The following is a 23,011-nucleotide window of genomic DNA, read 5'->3' on the forward strand; positions in this document are numbered from 1 at the left end:
GTTCTGTGATTTTTTCAGGGGTGATTTTGAGGTGGGTGATCTCTGCCATGAGCATTCACTTTAGGACCCACCCCTTTGTAAGTCATGACTACTGAAAAGATGGGAAAGAATTTTAAAAGTAAACACGGTACAGTTAGAGGAAGCCTGTGTGATCGCACTGGTGAGTAGCAAAGAGAATGACCTTCCACACTCTTCACTGAGCAGTGTCACTGTGCACAAGGCAGTTGTTTTCCTGTTTTCAGGGCATTATCCAATATCCTGGACTGAGGGAGCAAAAAAATGTGAGCAGTCTTTACAGCCAATGAGAAGACTCTCATTTTTAGGATTGAGATTTGTGTCGCAGTGGTGGTTTAGCCGCTAAGTCATGTCTGACTTTTGCGACCCCATGGACGGTAGCCTGCCAGGCTCCTCTGTCCATGGGATTCTCCGGGCAAGAATACTGGAGTGGGTTGCCATTTCCTTCTCCAGACTTGTGTGTTGCACTGTAAATTGATTCCAGAAATGATGTTGCTTTCCAGAAGGGACTCGAAAGGTTTTCAGATTGACTTTTAAAAATCATGTAGCTATCCTTTTTGGTCCTGCTGGATCTTTGTTGCTGTGCTTGGGCTTTCTCTAGACACAGTGGCTTCTCCTGTGGTGGAGCACAGGCTCTGGGGTGTGAGGGCTTCAGTAGTCGAGGAGCATAGGGTGAGGTGCCCTGAGGCATGTGGGATCTTCCCAGACTGGGGATCGAACCAGTGTTGCCCTGCATTGGCAGGCGGATTCTTAACCACCAGACCACCAGGGAAGTCCTAGGCCAAGGTTTATCTTCACAGCAACTTGGTGAGCCGGTTGGTGGCAGCCATGTTTTCACATCAGCAGCACCGAGGCTCTGGGGGATGGGAGTGGGGCGGGGAAGCCATTTATCTGGCAGCCGCTCTCTTAGGATGCCAGGATGCTATATGTGTGTCTCACACAGGATTAATTTCATCCTTGCCACAGCCCTTCGAAGTAAGTGTGAGATCACCCTCATTTCAGAGATGATGAAACCAAGGCCCCGGCTGGTAAAGTAAGGTGCCCAACGTCACACAGTGGGAGAGCCAGAACTCAAACCCTGGTCCTCCGGCCACAGAGGGTTTCATGTTTCCTGAGTCACTGTGCTTACCTAGACAGGATATTGGCGAGTATTTATTGAATATGTGAGAATAGTAGACAAACCTCTAGAGGTCTGATGAGAAACATCTTTTCCCACATTGAATTCTAAAAAATAAATGTAGAACTCCCGAGAGAAACCTGGTATCATGGAATCTCTCTAGGAATCACAGTGATCCCCACAATCTGAGGCCCATTAATTGAAGTTCGAGGTGTCAGATGGTTGAAAATTTGTACCTGACACTTTGCCTTGTTGGTGGGTGCTCTCACCCACACAGAACTGTGTGAGCATTATGAGGGGATGAAACAGAATGTCCTTGGAAAAAATGAAACAGCATAGATGCAAGGCATAATGATGACGATTCTTTATTTCAAGTAAAACTGGCTACAGGTGAAAGAGGTACCAAATACAAGAATATGCCTGTGATCTCTGCACATAGTAGGTATTCAGGAAGTACTGGCTGAGTGGAACTGAAACGAAGAAATTCTAACCCCAAAAGTCAGCATCCTTCTCTTCCTCCAGCCTTGGGGGAAAATGATGATTTTGTTGCCATTTCAAGCTGTAATGTACAGTGGTTGTGGTTATTAGCAAGGTACGCGACCACTTGTCTAGTTTGAAAGAAAGATTGTGGTAAGTAAATGAAAGGAAAAGGTGCTGATTTCATTTATTTTACCATCTGTGTATGGACCTCTTTAAAAGGACACCAAACTAACAATTTCTTATTCGCACAGTGGACTGCATTAAATATTTGGAAATGAAGGCGTTATTCTGGGCTGGTAGCTTTTGGGAGTCTGCCTTAACTTCTGGACACCTGCCACAGTATGAGCGTATGTAAGGCCAGATTGAGAAGATCTTTCTCAGATAGTCCTGGGACGTTAGCTGGCAGACTCAGTATCAACTCTTAAGTGGGAATGAATGTATAGAATCAATATGAAGACCAAAAAAAAAAAAAAAGCAACAGGCTCCAGTGCTTTTTTAAGAAAATAGATATCACATTGTCATAACCTGAAAATCAATTTCATTTTGGAACGAAACATATCTTATGCGTACCTTTACTTTGTACTAAACAATTGTGAGTTGTAATAGAAATAGGTGTCTAAAATGTATCCATGATGACACACACATGACTAACCCTGAGTTACTTTATGGCTCATCTCTAATGTCTTGTAACCCTACCTTTGCGATTCCTCACCAACCAAGAAGGTTTTCTAGAGTTTGTATTATGAAAACGCACAATTTCCCCTCCAAATTAACTTATAAACTGCTTTTTTTCCTCCCTCCCCCAACAAAATTTCTTCCTTCACCCGTTTCAGTAACCTGGAAGGAAGAGACACAGATCCAAACCCAGAAGACACGATTGAAATTCTTGCTTGACCGTGCACTTGTTGACATTAGCATCTTACCGGTTTTTTTCATCCATGAACAATAATAATAACATATTTACACAAGCGCTTTAAGTTTTACAAAGCACTCTGGTAATCCATTACTCATTTGCGGTAGAGCTCACATTGAATGCATTCCAGAAATATTGAGGCCATTAGTGAGAAGGATGAAATCTATGGTCTACATGCAGACTGGCAGTGCTCTTATTTTTCAGACGTTGCCTAACCCATATTACCACACACTGGGCAGATCAGGCCTGGGGCTGCCAACAGGTCTCGCGCAGTTTCGTCTGCCCACCGTTTGCCTTCGCATCAACGTCCTGCATGCAGTCGTTACACGCATGCGTCAGCGCCGGGCTGACCGCGCTCTCTTTTGTTTCAGATCGGGCAGTATATCATGTCCCTCCCCCTGAACCTGGAGCCGTTTGTGACTCAGGAGGACTCAGCCTTAGAGCTGGCCTTGCATGCCGGGAAGCTGCCATTTCCTCCTGAGCAAGGTGAGAGAGACGTGCGGGACAGGGAGCAGCGGGCTGGAATGTGATCGCAGGCTCCTCGCAGCCTCACCCGCATCACACACATGTCCTCCACACTCCCAGTGAAATAGGTGTCAGAGTGCGCAGGAGTGACTGGGACAGATTGGGGTTCTCTTATTGTACCTGCCGAGGGACTTCTGCAGGACGGAGTGGGAAAGGGAAGGCTCACTGTGCAGGGTGTCCCTGGGTGAACGCCCCCAGTGCCCTCAGTGGGAAGGTGTGGGAAGGTGGTGGCAAGTGGGCCTGGGCTCATAGGCACTCAGCGATGACAGAAGGGAGCTCACGGGGCGAGGCGTTTGCTAGATGCACTCACTTTGCTCCCCCTCTCTGTGGGCCACGTGCGGAGTAAAGTGGACCCTTTTAAGAACAGTTCTTGTCAGAACAAAAATAAACTGTCCAGCACAGAGGTTTGCATTTCCTGTCCAATTGCCTCTGACTGCAGCAAGCTCCCAACTCCCCAAGGCTCCTGGGTCTATAAACTGACAAGGTAAAAATACAACACATGAACACATTTCCTTTTCCTCATTATCTTGGCCTGACAGATTTGAACAGGGGCCACGTACTCTGTGATCAAAAAATCATCTTATTTCTAAATTGGGCATGATAGGCCTCCCTCTTTAAGGCTGAACAGACAGAAAAAAAGAACCACTTGGTGTATAAAGGATTCAGCAGCTCAAGAAAAGGCACCACACTGAAAATAAAATCACATTGAAAGATTATAAATTAAGGGTTGCTAAAAGGGATCTCATACAGATTTAAAAAAATACAGATTAAAAAAAAAGATGACTGCATCACTGTTAGAAGAAGTTGAATCAAATTGGAAGATAATAACTAGGACTAAATGATTCTTTATGTGGGTAATAGGTGGATTCCATAGTGGACCTGTAGTAGCCAGGTACCCTAGTGTGTCCAGTAGCGCAGCACCAATATATATAAAGAAGAAGCTGATAGACATGTAATGGCAAAACTACATGAGTACTGAGAAAATCCCGTACCTCTCATTTAGGCTTTCACAGAAAGATTAATGAGAAAAGAGAAATTGTTCCGAATAATCAGTGCATTTGACTGAATCAATACATCAAGCTTTTTATCCCACAGAGAATTAGGATTGTTGTCAAATTTCCACAAACTGTTTGTAAAAGTAATACAAATAAAATCTGTAAGTTTCATAGGATTTTAAATATTGATGATATTCATATAATTTTTTGGCTACGCCACTTGGCATATCTCAGTTCCCTGACCAGGCTCCTTGCAGTGGAAGCGTGGCGTCTTAACCATTGGACTGCCAGGGAAGTCCCTGATACTCATATAATTTTTGAAAAAAAGAATAATTCTGTTTAAAACTCAGATTTAAAATGTGAAACCTGCTAAGCTAATCTATGAGTGAGAATTAATCTTAGGGATAAGGAAGAGAAGACTTTGAAATAAAAGAAATTGTAAAAAATATAAATGGTAAGCTGGAAAAAATAGCAACATATATGATAGATGATGGTTAATATCCTCATTTTATAAAAGTTCTTACGAATCAGTAAGAAAAAAGTGAACACCCACAGAAAAATAAGTACATAACCTGAAGGCATTCAAATAAGCTAAAATATATAAAGAAATGTTTAACCTCAGTAATTCTCAAAGAGCTGCAAATGAAAGTAACATAGTTCATTTTTTATAACTTATCAAATTGACTGCATTTATATCCATAGATTTTAAGTGTTTATTTAATATTTGGCAAGGTGGAGGAAAACAGTTTAAATTGTACAGTTTGAATTCCTGAAGGACTATTTGACATAAGGTCAAAGGCCTTAGAAATGTGTATACCTTTTAGATCAGGAATTCTGCTATATAAGTGTGCTAATAAAATAATCACGAGTATAACACTATGAATGTGTGTCCCAGCATTGTTTATAAAAGCAAAGCATCAGAAAGAAAAATAAATGTGAAACTGTAGAAATTTTGATTAGAAATTTTTTGGTATATCCATATAACTAAATGCTATACAGCTGTTAACACATTCAGTTCAGTTCAGTCTCTCAGTTGTGTCCAACTCTTTGCAACCTCATGGACTGCAGCATGCCAGGCTTTTCTGTCCATCACCAACTCCCGGAGCTTGCTCAAACTCATGTCCATTGAGTCGGTGATGCCATCCAACCATCTCATCCTCTGTCGTCTGCTTCTCCTCCTGCCTTCCATCTTTCCCAGCATCAGGGTCTTTTCCAATGAGTCAGTTCTTTGAATCAGGTGGCCAAAGTATTGGAGCTTCAGCTTCAGCATCAGTCCTTCCAATGAATATTTCAGGACTGATTTCCTTTAGGATGGACTGATCTCCTTGGAGTCCAAGAGAGTCTCAAGAGTCTTCTCCAGCACCACAGTTTAAAGCATCAGTTCTTTGGCTCTCAGCTTTCTTTATGATCCAACGCTCACATCCATCCATGACTACTGGAAAAACCATAGCTTGGACCATATGGACCTTTGTCGGCAAAGTAATGTCTCTGCTTTTTAATATGCTGTCTAGGTTGGTCATAGCTTTTCTTCCAAGGAGCAAGTGTCTTTTAATTTCATGGCTACAGTCACCATCTGCAGTGATTTTGGAGCCCCCCAAAAATAATCTGTCACTGTTTCCATTGTTTCCCCATCTATTTGCCATGAAGTGATGGGACCACATGCCATGATCTTCGTTTTCTGAATGTTGAGCTTTAAGCCAGCTTGTTCACTCTCCTCTTTCACTTTCATCAAGAAGCTCTTCAGTTCCTCTTCTCTTTCTGCCGTAAGGATGGTGTCATCTGCGTATCTGAGGTTATTGATATTTCTCCCAGCAATCTTGATTCCCGCTTGTGCTTCATCCAGTCTGGCATTTCGCATGATGTACTCTGCATATAAGTTAAATAAACATGACAGTATACAGCGTTGATGTACTCCTTTCCTAATTTGAAACTAGTCTGTTGTTCCATGTCCATTTCTAATGGTTGCTTCTTGACCTACACACAGATGTCTCAGGAGGCAGGTAGGGCGGTCTGGTATTGCCATCTCTCTAAGAATTTTCCATAGTTTGTTGTGACCCACACAGTCAAAGGCTTTGGCATAGTCAATAAAGCAGAAGTAGGTGTTTTTCTGGAGCTCTCTTGCTTTTTCAGTGATCTAACGGATGTTGGCAATTTGATCTCTGGTTCCTCTGCCTTTTCTAAATCCAGCTTGAACATCTGGAAGTTCTCAGTTCACTTACTGCTGAAGCCTCACTGGGAGAATTTTCAGCATAACTTTGCTAGTGTGTGAGATGAGTGCAATTGTGCAGTATTTGAATAGTCTTTGACATTGCCTTTCTTTGGGACTGGAATGAAAACTGACCTTTTCCAGTCCTGTGGCCACTGCTGAGTTTTCCAAGTTTCCTGGCATATTGAGTGCAGCACTTCACAGTGTCATCTTTCAGGATTTGAAATAGCTCAGCTGGAATTTGTCTCCTCCACTAGTTTTGTTCGTAGTGATGCTTCCTAAGGCCCACTTGACTTCACATTCCAGGATGTCTGGCCTAGGTGAGTGATCACACCATCATGGTTATCTGAGTCATGAAGATCTTCTTTGTATAGTTCTTCTGTGTATTTTTGCCACCTCTTCTTAATATCTTCTGCATCTATTAGGTCCCTTCACTTTGTCATTTATTGAGCCCATCTTTGCATGAAAAGTTCCCTTGGTATCTCTGATTTTCTTGAAGAGATCTCTAGTCTTTCCCATTCTATTGTCTTCCTCTATTTCTTTGCACTGATCACTAAGGAAGGCTTTCTTATCTCTCCTTGCTACTCTTTGGAACTCTGCATTCAGATGGGTATATCTTTCCTTTTCTACTTTGCCTTTCACTTCTCTTCTTTTCTCAGCTATTTGTAAGGCCTCAGACAACCATTTTGCCTTTTTGCATTTCTTTTTATTGGGGGTGGTCTTGATCACTGCCTCCTGTATAAGGTCATGAACCTCTGTCCATAGCTCTTCAGGCACTCTATCAGATCCCTTGAATCTATTTGTCGCTTCCACTGTATAATCATAAGGGATGTGATTTAGGTCATACCTGAATGGTCTAGTGGTCTTCCCTACTTTCTTCAATTTAAGTCTGAATTTGGCAATAAGGAGTTCATGATCTGAGCCACTCAATATGCCAGCAAATTTGGAAAACTCAGCAGTGGCCAGAGGACTTAAGGTCAGTTTTCATTACAATTCCAAAGAAAGGCAATGCCAAAGAATGTTCAAACTCCTGCACAATTGCACTCATCTCACATGCTAGTAAAGTAATGCTCAAAATTTTCCAAGCCAGGCTTCAGCAATACGTGAACCGTGAATTCCCTGACGTTCAAGCTGGTTTTAGAAAAGGCAGAGGAACCAGAGATCAAATTGCCAACATCCGCTGGATCATCGAAAAAGCAAGAGAGTTCCAGAAAAACATCTATTTCTGCTTTATTGACTATGCCAAAGCCTTTGACTGTGTGGATTACAAGAAACTGTGGAAAATTCTGAAAGAGATGGGAATACCAGACCACCTGACCTGCCTCTTGAGAAATCTGTATGCAGGTCAGGAAGCAACACTCAGAACTGGACATGGAACAACAGACTGGTTCCAAATGGGAAAAGGAGTACGTCAAGGCTGTATATTGTCACCCTGCTTATTTAACTTCTATGCAGAGTACATCATGAGAAACGCTGGACTGGAAGAAACACAAGCTGAAATCAAGATTGCCGGGAGAAATATCAATAAACTCAGATATGCAGATGATACCACCCTTATGGCAGAAAGTGAAGAGCAGCTAAAAAGCCTCTTGATGAGAGTGAAAGAGCAGAGTGAAAAAGTTGGCCTAAAGCTCAACATTCAGAAAACAAAGATCATGGCATCCGGTCCCATCACTTCATGGGAAATAGATGGGGAAACAGTGGAAACAGTGTCAGACTTTATTTTTGGGGGGCTCCAGAATCACTGCAGATGGTGACTCCAGCCATGAAATTAAAAGACGCTTACTCCTTGGAAGAAAAGTTATGACCAACCTAGATAGCATATTCAAAAGCAGAGACATTACTTTGCCAACTAAGGTCAGTCTAGTCAAGGCTATGGTTTTTCCTGTGGTCATGTATGGATGTGAGAGTTGGACTGTGAAGAAGGCTGAGCGCCGAAGAATTGATGCTTTTGAACTGTGGTGTTGGAGAAGACTCTTGAGAGTCCCTAGGACTGCAAGGAGATCCAACCAGTCCATTCTGAAGGAGATCAGCCCTGGGATTTCTTTGGAAGGAATGATGCTAAAGCTGAAACTCCAGTACTTTGGCCACCTCATGCAAAGAGTTGACTCATTGGAAAAGACTCTGATGCTGGGAGGGATTGGGGGCAGGAGAAGAAGGGGACGACAGAGGATGAGATGGCTGGATGGCATCACGGACTTGATGGACATGAGTCTGAGTGAACTCCGGGAGATGGTGATGAACAGGGAGGCCTGGCGTGCTGCGATTCATGGGGTCGCAAACAGTCGGACACGACTGAGCAACTGAACTGAACTGAACTGAACTGTGAGCTACAGTCAGCTCCCAATCTTGTTTTTGCTGACTGTATAGAGCTTCTCTGTCTTCAACTGCAAAGAATATAATCAATCTGATTTCACAATTAACCATCTGGTGATGTCCACGTGTAGAATCGTCTCTTGTGTTGTTGGAAAAGGATGTTTGCTATGACCATTTTGTTCTCTTGGCAAAACTCTGTTAGCCTTTGCCCTTCATTTTGTACTCCAAGGCCAAACTTGGCTGTCACTCCAGGTATCTCTTGACTTCCTTCTTTTACATTCCAGTCCCCTGTGATGAAAAGGACATCTCTTTTTTTGGTGTTGATTCTAGAATGTTTTGTAGGGTTAGCATAAAACCATTCAACTTCAGCTTCTTCTGCGTTAGTGGTTGGGGCATAGACTTGGATTACTGTGATATTGAATGGTTTGCTTGGCAATGAACAGAGGTCATTCTGTCATTTTTGAGATTACAAAAATATTGAATGCAGTATACAGTATGAGTCCATTAAAAAAAAACTTCTGTGTATACAAATGCAAGAAGAAAAGACTAGGGGACTTTCCTGGCTATCCAGTGGTTAGGACTCTGCACTTTCACTGCTGAGGATATTGGTTCGATCCCTGGTCGGGGAACTAGGGTCTGTTAAGCTCTATGGTGAGGCCAGAAAAGAAAAGACTGGAGAACACTCACCACCACTATCAGTCGGTGTATCCACTTTGAAAACAGTTTGGCATTTTCTAATAGGAGTGACAGTGTGCATACCCTCAGCCTGTCAGGTTTACTCCTAGATGTATGTCCTAGAACCTCTTCCACAGGCGCCCCCATACATATCTGTGAGGATATTTGTGGTGACTTGGTAATAGCCACAGACCAGAAGCCACAAACAGAATATCCATCGACGGTCAGTGGACACCTACAGTATGGTGCAGTCATGGAATGGAATAGTTTGCAGTATTAAAGGTGAACAAGCTACATACTGACATGGATGATTCTCACAAACATATTATCGAGCCAAAGAGGTGAGGCAGAATGTGAACAGCCACAGCTCGAAGGCTTGCTGGGGGATGCCTATCATGGCACCTGGGATCCTGCTACGTGTGACTGGAGAGGCATGGGGGGATTTCATGCCCTGGCAGGGGCCTCTGTCTTGAGCATAGAAGTGGTTGCACTGGCATTGGCTTTATGGTTGTTCTGTAAGACATGTAATTTTTTTAATATGTTCTACCACATGTATGATCTATCTCATGACTTGTACAAGAAGAAAACCAAAGATGAGACCCTAGGAGTATAAATTGATAAAGGTTGTCTGGAGGGTGATTTCCATCAACAGCTAAAGGACACCCATCCTTTTTGACCCAACAGCTCTTCTTCTGCATGCCCATCCTAGAGGATTCCATGTTTATGTGCCCACAGAGGTGCATATGAGGCAGTTCATTGGACAAAATTAGAAAACCCAAATGTCTATTACTCAGTGAGTAGATAAGTATATTGTGACATATCCATAATGTTGAAAAATTCTTTTTGATTTTCTTTATGAGAGGTAGAACTATTTGTACCTAGAGATAAGGTCTTCAAAAATACGGATTTTATATATTGTTAAGACAGAAAAGATGTGTTATTGTTAAGACAAAAAAGCAGATACAAAATAATTCATACAGTATTATTTCTGTTTTGAAAATACCCCACCTTGTCTGTTTCTGCATGCATGTTTGCATGTAAAAGTATTGAATATAGATTGGGCAGAATATGAACCAAACTCTCTTCCATGGTGGTTTGATGAATTTCTTTAGTATTATGTTTCAGTTCCTTTCTAATTATCTTTTGTGTATCTACTGTAGGTTTTCGCTTTGTGGTTGCCATGAGGTTCACATATAATAGTCTCACACACACATGCTTCAGTATATTTTAAATTGGTAGAAACTTAAACTTGAATGCATTGGTAGAAACTTAAACTTGAATGCATATTGAAAAACGCTACATTTTTACCTTTCCCATCACATTAAATTTTTTATGTCATATATCTTTTTGAGTATCCCTTGACTAATTTTTTTAGTTAATTTTACCTCTTTTGTGTTTTAACTTTCATACTAGCATATACTGCCTTAACCATATATTTACCTTTTACCAGAGAGATTTTTATTTTCATGTTTTCTTGTTATTAGTTAGTGCCTTTTCTTTTCAGCTTAAACAAGACCCTTTAATATTTCTTACAAGGCTGATTTAGTAGTGATGAACTCCTTTAACTGTTACTTGTCTTGAAAACTATCTCTCTTTCAGTTCTGAATGATAACCTGAGTGATAGACTGTTCTTGGTTGGAAGGTTTTTCCTTTCAGCACTTTGAATATAACATGCCAGTCCCCCTGACTTGAAGAGTTTCTGTTGAAATATCAGCTGATTAAAAAAAAAAAATTAGCTGATCATCTTATGGGGTTTCCTTGCATATAGCAAGGTTTTGTGTTTTCTCCCCCTATTGCATTTAAGATTCTCTTTGACTTTTGAGATCTCACTTACAAAGTCTGTTGGTGTGGTTCTCTTTGGGTTCATCTTGTTTGGAACTCTGTGTCCTGGATCTTGATTTCTGCTTCCTCAGGTTAGGGAAGTTTTCAGCCATTAATTCTTCAAGTAAATTTTCTGCTTGTTTCTCTCTTCTCCTTCTGGGACCCCTATAATGCAAACGTTATTCTGCTCAATGTTGTCCAATAAGTCTCTTAAGTTATCCTCACTTTTTAAAATCCTTCTTTCTCTTTGCTGATCTGTTTGCATGAGTTCCTCTCTCTGTCTTCCAGGGTCAGTGATTCATTCTTCTGATTCATCTAGTCTGCTGTTGAACTGATGTGTTTTTCAGCTCATATTCTTGAGCTCTGTTATTTCTGTTTGATACTTTTTTATATTTTTCTCTCTTTTTGTTGATATTCTCACCATTCATCCATTCTTTGCCCAAGCTGGGTGACCATCTTTACAACCATGAGTTTGAACTCTTTTTCAGGTAGATGACTTATGTCTGTTTCACTAAGGCATTTTGCTCAGGTTCAGTCTCTTTCTTTCATTTGGAAACTATTCGTCTGTTTCCGCATTTTGCTCGACTGTCTGTGTTGGCCTCTGTGTAACAAGCGAAAGAGCCCCCTCTCCCAGGCTTGAAGGAATGGCTTTGTGTAGGAAATGAACCTTATCACTCAGCTTCACCTTAGCTCTCAGTTGTGTCTTAAACCTTTGTGATTGTCCAGGAAGCCTGGTTTGTTTCTTGATGGGCCCCAGGATGTGCCAAGACCTGTCTGTTCCTAAGAGGGTGGTTACATTGAGTGCCCAGATTCAGGCTGATTGGAAGCCAGATCCGCAGGTAACAGCTTTTAAAGTATGCAGGGGCTGCAGTCATGGACCCTGCTGCCCTCCAGACTGGAAGATTTGGTCTGGAGGTGTCTCGTGGGCGACAGCTGCAAGAATAGGGACTTCAGAGGAGTGTGGAAGCTCCTTCTGGGAGGCACCAGTGAGCAGGGGTGAAGCCAAGGGGAGGGGCAAGAGTGATGTCTCCCTGCCTGCTTTCCCAGAGGACACCTCTGTAGCCCATAGGTGTGTGGCAAACCTAAGGCCAGTGCCGCAGGTTGAAGCTTCAGGACAATTAAATGGGCCTTTTTCTCCTGCAGACCGGTTGTGTTACAGTCTCCCGTGTGGTGTCCTGGGTGTGGTATCTTGCCCAGAATACCACAGCATTTTCTGATAGAAAAATGTTCAGCATGTTCTGAGGAAAAAACTCAGTGTTTTCTGATAGAAAAAGGTTTTTTGTCATGATGCGTCAGAGTCTACGCCTTACAATTGATGTGTTTTGTATTAGTGTCACAGCATAAAAGCTTATCATAAGGCTGAAGGAGTCAAGGTCTCTATAGAGTTACCATTGCTCTACGCTGAATGAAAGCCACCGTGCTTGTGTTTGATTGGGCATCCCTTTGGTGTCAGTTGTTTGGAAGTCAGTGATATTTGCCACTGAAATTCACATCCATAGACTTAGTATATACTTCCATGGAACTTTGTTTTTAAGTGACACTAGCATACAGACTTCATTTCTATGTCTATCAAGAGATGTACTTAATTCTCCGTGTTATCCTTGACTCTTTAAGGGCTGTGCTATAATGAGAATATGTTCTATCTTGCTGTTAAACTCTAATTACATATACTTTCTAAGACAGTCCTTTGAATCCTATAAATGTGAATTTTGATGTAATAACTGCTAATAAAATTATACTGAAACAGTAAAAAAAAAAAAGTTAGAATGTTAAAATGACTTTCTGATTGCCATGGTCCTGCAGGGCCCAGGAGCATCAGCCCCTCTGGTCATCAGAGTCAGGCGAGGCATTCCCTGTGGGGAACCAGGGTTGGGAAAGAGTGCGGGGGGCAGGGCATACCTGCTTTTAGTGGTGCAGAAGGAGAGCATGGGGGGGGCCCACACCCTCAGCTTTCAGGAAGCCGTGTCTCGCATGCCCCTCTGTGCCCCGAGGGAGGGGGAGAATGCAGAATGGCGTTTTCCAGTGCCTCTCCCGCCCCAGGATAACCCTGGGATATTCCCCGTGCCTCTGGCTGAAGCTTTAAGACTAGCAGCTGAATTTCCTTCATGTATAATCTGGTCACCTCTCAAACTGCTGCCTTTGCTCTGGTTTCCAGGATGAGTCTCTGTGTTCAAGCTCCTCAACAGGGGTATCTCAGATCCCCACAGCACCCCCGGGTCCCACTGGTTTCAGAGCTGGATGTTTTGGGGACCTCATCTGACTGGTGCAGGTCCCAGGGTTGGGGCGCCGGATGTGGGGCACAGACAGACCCTTTGCTCCTCAGGGAGGGCCTCTGTCCATGAGATCCCTCCCTGCTGTGTGGGGGTTTTGGTGAGGCTGTTTCTCTGCCTCTCCGGGGGCGGGGGGGGAGGCGGGGGGAAGAGGTGAGTTCAGGGTCTTCGTGTGTCACCATCTTGATCCAAGGGCTCTAAGTGATTTTTATTTTCATCTAATGCTAATGGCTAATAAACTTTATTTTTAAGAGGAAGATCTCTTGTTGCCTTCCCCTTTTATTTTTTAATTAAAAGAATTTTTTTATTTCTGTCTGCACAGCGTCTTTGTTGCTGCCTGTGGGCTTTCTCTAGTTGCAGTGAGCAGGGGCTGCTCTCTGGCTGCATTGCTCTAGCTTCTCATTGAGGGGGCTTCTTGCAGAGCGCAGGCTCTAGAGCGCGCACAGGCTTAGTTGCCCTGTGGCATGTGGAATCTTCCCAGATCAGGGATCAGACTGTGTCCCCTATATGGGCAGGCAGAGTCTTAACCACTGGACCACCGGGGCAATCCACTAATATGCTTTTTAAGTTTAAAGAAAAATGTTAGGGGCTTCCCTGGTGGTCTAGTGGTTAAGAATCTGCCTTGCAATGCAAAGGATGCTGGTTTGACTCCTGGTCCGGGAAGATCCCACATGCGTCAGGGCAGCTGAGCCCGTGCGCCGCGACTGCTGAAGCCTGTGTGCCCTAGAGCCTGTGTTCCTCAACAAGAGAGGCCACTGCGGTGAGAAGTCCTAGCATCGCACCTTGAGAGTAGACCCTGCTACCTGCGAATGGAGAAAGCTCGTGCAGCAGCAGAGACAAAGCACCACCGAAAGTAAATAAGTGCTTTGTTTTAAAATGCTCCCAATATAAAACAAAAAAAGGACAACCTGAAAAAGAAATTTTTTTTTAACTATGTTTCATGGAATTTTCCACACACACACCCAAGTCTTGAGACCAGTACAGTGAAACCCCAGACACTTATGCCATGGGTTTAAGAATGGCTTCTTCTTGTTTCATATATTCTGCTTGCATTTTTTGCTAGATGATTTAAATCAAAGCCCAGGCATCATGTTATTTCATTTAGAAATACTTCAGTTTGTATCTTTTACTGATAAGGATTAAATTCAGGTTCACATTCTTTGGCAAGAGAATGTAGTGCTGTATTTACCGTCTGTTGCCTTACATCAGGAAGAGCATAATAGCTTATTGTTTCACTGCAGATACATATGGAGAAGGCGATGGCACCCCACTCCAGTACTCCTGCCTGGAAAATCCCATGGACGGAGGAGCCTGGTGGGCTGCAGTCCATGGGGTCGCAAAGAGTCGGACATGACTGAGCCGACTTCCCTTTCACTTTTCACTTTCATGCATTGGAGAAGGAAATGGCAGCCCAGTCCAGTGTTCTTGCCTGGAGAATCCCAGGGACGGGGGAGCCTGGTGGGCTGCCGTCTCTGGGGTCGCACAGAGTCGGACACAGCTGAAGCACCTTAGCAGCAGCAGATACAGATATAGAGATGTAGTGAGTATGTGGTTGGTTTCCATTCACTCACTTAAATGTTTATTAATTGTTTACCATGTGCTAGGCTCTGGGTTGAACATTATTAAGAAGGAAAAAAAAAAACCTTCCAGCCATAAAATAACATTGTAATAATGGTTGAAACCATAACAAAAAAAACGAAGCCGACCTGGGTAATTTTTTGTTTTTAGTTTTTCATTCAATATGTTATTATGAAAATTTTCAAGCATACAAAAAATTGGGAAGAATTACCCAATGAACTAGCATTCCAGTCCTCCTATTTTTTCTTTTTTAAAGATTTTATTGAGGTACAGTTGATTTACAGTGTTGTGTTAGCTTCTCATTTACAGCAAACTAATTCAGTTACACATGTATATAAATTCTTCTTCATATTCTTTTCCAGCATTTTAACAGTGAAAGTTTTATGAAGCAGATGGTTAAACAGCCAATAGGAACTTTTTGGCTTAGATACGGGCTTTCCTGGTGGCTCAGACGGTAAATGCGGGCAACCTGGGTTCGATCCCTGGGGCAGGAAGATCCCCTGAAGAAGGGAATGGCTATCCACTCCCGTATTCTGGCCTGGAGATTTCCACGGACAGAGGAGCCTGACGGGCTAGAGGCTTAGATACATGATAAGTAGGAGGGAGATTTAAAAATCGTTCCCGTGAGGAAATTGAACTTCAGGAACTATGAAGTGATGTGTGCAAGGGTCCTGCCCAGTGGGCTGGAGCAGACACCTGCAAGAAGGTTGCAGGCTCCCCATGTCACGGTCCTCTTCCCTGGTGGAGGTACCTGCTTTGGCCACAGGGAATTGGGAGATCTTTGGAGGCAGCTGGAGCTGCCGTGGGGTCATGATTCTGGGCAGAGGAGGCAAGTGCTGCCCAGGTGTGAGTGCTGGGCCCTAGGAGGCTCCCCCACTCCCTCTGACCTGGGTTACAGACAGGGCAGTCAGCTCCTGGTCTGCTAGTCAGTCTCTGGGCGGGCCATCTGATGGGGAGGTGCAGAACTCCTCCTGGCCTGTGTGGCTGCATCGGCCCCCAGACTTTGAGACCGCTAAGGTTGTTCCACCTCACCTGACTGCTCTCTCTTCTGAATCCTCCTTAGACTAAGTCAATACCAGTTGATCTAAGATGTAACTGTCTTCTGTTTCCTGTGTTGCCCACCGAGACTGTAGCTTTGTGTATACGTGCAGCACCTATCATGGCCCTGGTCACTCAGGACAGCCCTGTACAAGCTGGTGAAAGTGAACGTGTTAGTCACTCAGTCATGTCTGACTGTTTGCAACCCCATGGACTGCCACCCATCAGGCTCCTCTGTCCATGGGAATCTCCAGGCAGGAATACTAGAGTGGGTTACCATTTCCTTCCCCAGGGGATCTTCCCGACCCCGGGATCAAACCTGGATATCCTGCATTGCCTGCGGATTTTTTACTGTCTGAGCTACCAAGGAAACCTGTGCAAGCTGTCAGTGGGCAGTTTTTCCTGACCAGGCTCTGTTTCTTTGGTGACGACCGTCTTTCCCTCTCCAGGGGATGAGCTGCCGGAGCTGGACAACATGGCCGACAACTGGCTGGGCTCCATCGCCAGAGCCACGATGCAGACCTACTGTGACGCCATCCTGCAGATTCCCGAGCTCACCCCACACTCCACCAAGCAGTTGGCCACTGACATCGGTGGGTCCCTGCAGTGGATGGGGGAGGGCCAGCTCTCCAAGAAGGTTGTCCCAGGTCTCCTCTCAGCTTCAGCTCGGGGTTGGTCTAGGAAGCTTTGTTAAAAATGTGGATTCTCCAGTCCCCGCCCCCAGAGGTTCTGACATGACAAGTCTGGGTGGAAGCCTGGGCACCAGTAGTTTGCCAGATGTCCCCGGGGATTCTCATAGCTGCCAGGGCCGAGAGCCGTTCAGGGGCGCCTTGGCGAGACAGGGTGAGATGGGTGAGGCAGACTGGTGTGATGCTGCCCTGCCCTGCCTTGCCTTCTGCTCATCCATATAATCATCATCCAAACCGACAGTGATTAAGTGCTCACTACAGGCAGGCATGCAGGTCCTGAGCCAAGCTCTCGCTCCCATTGTCTTACGCAATCTTCAAAACTCCCCTGTGAGGTCGGCGCTCCTGCCTTCAGCGCTCTGATAAGAAAACGGGGGCACAGAGCACTTGTGTCACAAGGCCACCCCACCAGGGTCACCCCACCGTCTCCACCCGAGTACCTGCCTGATTCCCAGGTCAAGGGGCGTGTACCCATCTCCTCCTGCTGGCACACGTTCCTGGAGGTGATGCCACCCAGTGGGAGGTGCTCTGAGGTTGGGGTGCTGCAGGCAGGCGGTCAGAGCATCTCCCCACCTTCTTGGTATCATTCTATTGACTTGACGGCTCTTTTGGTGGAGGCAGCTCTTGGAATGGTCAGGGGAGGGGGTGATGTGAGCCTTGAAGAGTAGCAGCCTGGGGACCCAGCCAGGGCTTTGACCCAAGTGAGCACAGGGGCAAGCCAGCCTCTGGTTTTGCCAAAGCAGAAATAGAAGTGAGATGCTTTCCCCCAGGTCATGGGGCAGTGAGCGATGGAGCCAGGCCTCGAACTCAGCTGCATGACTCCCCTCGCTATGCTCATTCATGGTCAGCTCTCAGCAGTTACAGAGCAGTGGCCAGCTGTCATTATCTCACAGGGCACGTGTTCAGAGGAGAGATGAAGAGGCTCCCGTGTTCATCAGTGGTCCCTGTTAGTACAGGCGGGAGCACTGAGAGGAGAACCGGCAGAACTAGCAAGTGAGATTTGGGGGCGGCCCCTAGAGTTCACTTGTCCACATGTCGTCTGCCCCCGCTGTTCAGCTCCCATCCAGATCCACCTCTTCACTCGCTCAGCAGTGACTGAGCATCTGTTGCCTAGCAGCCATCGTGCTAGGAGATAGGATAGAACCAGAGTGGTCTGGACAGTTCCTGTGCTCACTGAGCTTCCACCAGGAGGGAGTGAGTGTGGGCTTAGGGCCCAGGAAGCTGCCCGGTGGTAACACAGTAGGGAGCGGTGAGGTCTGTGGCAGCGCACGGACACCTTAAAGACACAAACACTGAAACAAAAGCACTCTTGCTGTCTGGACAGAAGTGGTAGATTGTGGGCTGCCACTTTGCAGGTCCTGGCCTGCAGTCGAGGGGAGCCCACAGTTTTATGGGTGCACATGGGCCGGAGGCAGGTGCCTGACAGGTTGGTGGTGCCCTTCCTGGGAAGTGGCTTGTCTGAGGGGGACGTGGGGTCAGGCATCCAGGACAGAGCAGGCACCAACTACAGGCTGTGCGCTGAGCCGGGTCTCAGAAAGAAGACGCAGGGGAGACAGAGCCACGCTGGAGCTCCAGCCTAGTCGGGGAGGAGAGATTGATGCAGGCAGTGATCAGAAAGTAGGGAGGAACTTGCTAGGTGATGTGTCTCCCAGCCCCTGGGAGCAGGAAGAGAGGGAGGAGATGGAGAGGGCTGGCCGCGCTGCCCAGGAAGGACGAAGGGAAAGAACACCCAGCCATTGACCACCTGCATCACATGGGACGTGTTCACGGTCCTTGTCCCTCTTCACCCCCTGAGCTATGCTACCTAGGGTGCTGACTGCCTCCACAGGTGGAAGTAGAGACACGAGAGGTCAAAGGAGTCACTGAGGTCACCCCAACCTTGGAAACCCCGTTTTCTCCTCCACTCTGCCTGTGCTGCCTGAGCTCGCCTGCCAGCTAGGATGGGGGGTGCTCCTTTTCAGGACAGGCCCCTCACACCCCTCTCTTGGAGACTCTCATCGACTGGGCCTGGGGGTAGGCTCAGGAATCTGTCCTCACTTGTCCCCCAAGCGGTTATATCTGGAAGTTGGGGAACCACATTACACCAGGGATTGCCCCCAGCACCATCTGCATCCCCCCTGTAGGGGCTCTGCTGGGGGGTCTTTGGGAGCTGCTTAGATAAACTCTCTGTCTCCTGACCCTTGGATTTTCTATGTGGTCAGTGGGGGCCACTGGGGAGCAGGGCTGGGAACCCAGGAGTTCTCAGTATAGAGCTTCAGCTGAGGTCGGCTGATGGGGCTGCAGAGATGAGTGTGTGGTGGCGATGTTGGCAACTCCTTCATTTATTTAGAATGGAGAAGGAAATGGCAACCCACTCTAGTATTCTTGCCTGGAGAATCCCAGGGACGGGGGAGCCTGGTGGGCTGCCGTCTATGGGGTTGCACAGAGTTGGACAGGACTGAAGTGACTTAGCAGCAGCAGCAGCAGACCTGGGCCTGGGCCGAGCTCACAGTCATATTTGACCGTCCTGTAAAACGCCCTCAGTGAAGGCCGGCAGGCTGAGAGCAGACCTGGCAGCCAGCATCAGGGAGCTTGGGGGTGCGTCTTGTTTCTTACTACTGGGAGGCCCTTGGGGCTCATCCACTTGGTGCTGAGTCTGTTGGTCTGTGTCCGTCTGCTCCCACCCCACAGACTACCTGATCAACGTGATGGACGCCCTGGGCCTGCAGCCGTCCCGCACCCTCCAGAATATCGTGATGCTCTTGAAGGCCAAGCCCGAGGACTACAGACAGGTCAGCAAAGGCCTGCCCCGTCGCCTTGCCACCACAGTGGCCACCATGCGGAGTGTGGACTACTGACCCCCATGCCCCTGCTGACAGGAGTGTCGGGGCCACAGAACTCTCCAGAATGGTCTTGCTCTAAAAATCCACCTGGGATTGGCCAGAACTTGTTTTGAAAGGACTTGGTTCATCTGTATAATCAAAAAGAAGCCTGTAAATTAGAGGTAAATTATTTATTAGGAATTTTCAGATAATTTTTAAAAATGATTCCATCTTGAAAGTGCAATTAATAAATACCATGAAATGAAAGAAGGACATTTTCTTTCCATTTTTACTCAGTGAATATTTGGGTGCTCCCCACGTGCTGTGCTGTCCACACTGGGGATTCGGCCGGGAAGGAGCCCAAAGCAGGGAGGGAGAGAGAATTGGCAGGTAAACTGACTAAGGTCTGGCTTCCTTGGAGGCTCAGTGGTAAAGAATCTGCCTGCAATGTGGGAGACCCAGGTTTGATCCCTGGGTTGGGAACATTCTCTGGAGAGCAGCATGGCAATCCACTCCTGTATTCTTACCTGGGGAATTCTATGGACAGAAGAGCCTGGTGGGCTACAGTCCATGGGGTCGCAGAGTTGGACACAATTGGGCAACTAACACTTTTACTTTCCTTTCTGACTCAGATCATCTAGGATGTTAGTGCTGGGGGCCCAGAGGGCGTAAGGGGCAGTGGCCTGGGAAAAGCTGGGCGGGCAACCTCAGGACCTAAAGGATGAGGGTTGTGCATAGTGACGAGCTCTGAGGAGTGCTCAGGCTGAGGGCAAAGGCAGACCAGGCCCTGGGCATGTCCATGGTCAGCAGTGGAAGTGGGAAGCCGGAGACAAGGTCAGGGAGGAAAGAGGTGCAGATCATAGCAGGTCCTGCAAGCCATGGTAAGGACTTTGACTTTCCCTTTTTTAAAAAACCCGCCAGGCGATGCAGATTCTGTCAGGTTTTTTTCTTTTTCTTTGAATTAACTTTTGACTGAAAAGCCCCGTTGCTGCACGCAGCCTTTTCTCCAGTTGCAGCAAGCAGGGCTTACTCTTTGCTGTGGTGCTCGGGCTTCTCACTGCAGTGGCTTCTCTCTGCAGAGCACAGGCTCTAGAGCACGGGGCTTTAGTAGCTGCTGCACGTAGGTTCAGTAGTGGTGGTTGCTGGGTTTTCGAGCACAGGCTCCGTAGTTGTGGCTCGCAGGCTTAGTTGCCATGTGGCGTGTGGGAACTTCCTGGCCCAGGGATTAGACTCCAGTCTTCTGCACTAGAAGACATATTCCTGCTGAGCCACAGGAAGCCCTCTATCAGGTGTTGTTGTTTTTTTTCTTTTTTTTTGTCAATAGTTTCCGTATCTGTTAAGATTTTAGTTGGCTATAAGTAACAGAATAATGTAATTTGAGTGACTTAAATAAGAATTGATTTTTGCTAGTAACAGAGAGTCAAATGGTAGTGGCTGTGGGCACTGATTTAGTGGCTGGGCCGAGTCAGGACCAGCCAGCCTCTCTGTGATCTTGACGTTCCCCTATGGGCTTGGTGCCTCATCCTCCCGCAACTAGGTACAGCATGCACATCCAGAGAGGAAGCAGCCAGAGAGGGGGTGGCCGAGCAGCAGTTCCATCCCTTCCACTGGGGAGGCAAAGGCCTTCCCAGAGCCCCACCCGTGACTTCCTCCGAGGCCTCATGGCCATGTTGGCTCGCCAGCCGTCTCCCCAGCTGCAAGCGAGGCTGGGAGCACAGGAGCAGGACTGACGTCCGCCAGGCTGGACAGCTCTGTCGTGGGGTGTCCTGTGCACTGTGGGATGTTGGGTAGCATCACTGGCCTCCACCCACTGGATCCCCGAGTTGTGACAACCAACAGAGTCTCCAGACATGGTCCAGGAGGCAAAACCACCTCTGGTAGAGAAACCCTGACTTAGACCATGCAGGATTTCTTGCCGCCTGAAAATTGGGATAAGGGCAGGCAGCCGAGTCCCTCACAGGCTCCTTTTGAATTGAACTGCACCATGTTCTAAGCCTGGGTGGGCTTTCCTTGTCTCCTACCCATTGCCTCACATTCCTGGAACATGGAGCCTGGGAATATTTCACAAACAAAGGAACTGAGGCTTGGAGAGATCTAAGGGGCTTGCCGAGAGTCACTCAGTGGCCATGTGCAGGGTTGGGAGCCCAGAGGCATTGGCTCCACCTAATCCCACCCAGGTCAGCCTGCCTGTGCCAGCCCCCTGGGAGGGGCACCACTGTGACCTCAGCCTCTGAAACAGCCCCACCGGGCTGCGAGGGCCGTGTCTCCCTCTGGTTCTGTCTCCCAGGGAATTCACACACCTTCTGTCCCCATACCTTTGGAAACAGTTTGGCTGGCCCTGAAAGAGCATTAGCTGCAAACTTGCACCAAGAAAAATATTTTGGTTTCTCACGTGGTGGATCAGCCATCCGTGGCGGGGATCAAGCTTGGCTCCTCCCTCAAAATGGGAGCTGGAGACCTGGAAGGTGGAAAGTGCTGCTTTGAAGTGGAAACCTCTTTGCACTGACCTCTGCCAGTGTCAGGGAGTGCCACTAAGACAGGCTCAGGCTTGATTCCAGCTTTGCTACCGTCCAGCTGTGTGACCCTGGGAAAGTCATTCACCTCTCTGAGCCTTGTTTCCAAATCTGGAAAACAAGAGTCATCATGGTACCTAACTCATAGGGTTATTTGAAGGGTGCTTGAGATGAGATGAGATGAAGAGCTTCCCTGTGGCTCAGAAGTGAAGAATCTGCCTGCAATGTGGGAGACTGGGGTTGGATGCCTAGGTGGGGAAGATCCTCTGGAGAAGGGAATGGCAACCCACTCCAGAATTCTTGCCTAAAGAGTTTCATGGACAGAGGAGCCTGGTGGGCTGCAGTCCATGGGGTCCCAAAGAGACACGACTGAGGGACTAACACTTAACAGCAGATGGAAGGTGTATCGTAGATGTTACCTTCATAGTCCTCAGCACCTGTAATTTACCTTCCCGCTCGAGAGAGTGGTGGGAATGACAGAGCGCCGTTCCTGGGCAATTTTGGAACTGCTAGTTTTTCAGGCTCTGATAAGTCCCCAGGGTAGAATAGGATACCCCTTCTCCCCTCTAGATCCGGAGGGGAGAGTAATGACCATCTGCCTGGCTCAGACCTGCTCTCAGAGGTGGGACCATCATCCATCTTTAAGGCCCACATCAGCCTGGTCCTTTTATCCTGTCTATAAGCAGCCCTGGGGGCTGGAAGCTCCTCCCACTCCTGCTTCCGTGTCTCTGAGCAAAACCTTTCACCGGAGTCTGTAAGGGGCTATCTGCCATAGACCCCACCCCCCTGGGCAGGCTGGGCAGCATCTCCCATCCTCAGTCGCAGTGATTGGTTCAGGATTAGCATGTGGCCCAGGCTGATCCAAATGAGCCTCATTCTCAAAATTTTTGCTAGGAAGTTTTCTTCCTATTGTGTTGCTGAGCTGAGGGAATGGATTCTGGGACTAAAAGGGAAAGAAAAGCTCATGGAGAGAAAGTATGTAAGACAGATGTCAACATAGAAGATAATAAAGCCAGCAGCTGGAGAAATCACTAGATTGAGCTGAACCCCTGGATACAGCCT

General features: G+C 46.7%; 1 protein-coding gene across 1 annotated transcript in view; it reads left to right on the top strand.

Moving 5' to 3' along the window:
• Nucleotides 1-19,674, top strand: part of COG7 (component of oligomeric golgi complex 7) — an 89,898-nt gene extending 70,224 nt beyond the window's left edge. The window contains exons 15-17 of the mRNA XM_068968792.1: nt 2,897-3,011; nt 16,399-16,542; nt 19,306-19,674. Of these exons, the coding sequence (XP_068824893.1) occupies nt 2,897-3,011; nt 16,399-16,542; nt 19,306-19,472 (426 nt within the window). The 3' untranslated portion in view covers nt 19,473-19,674. The remainder of the gene's footprint in view (nt 1-2,896; nt 3,012-16,398; nt 16,543-19,305) is intronic.
• The last annotated feature ends 3,337 nt before the right edge of the window (nt 19,675-23,011 follow it).

The sequence above is a fragment of the Capricornis sumatraensis genome, chromosome 3 (genome assembly GCF_032405125.1).
Source record: "Capricornis sumatraensis isolate serow.1 chromosome 3, serow.2, whole genome shotgun sequence".
In the NCBI taxonomy this organism is placed as follows: domain Eukaryota; kingdom Metazoa; phylum Chordata; class Mammalia; order Artiodactyla; family Bovidae; genus Capricornis; species Capricornis sumatraensis.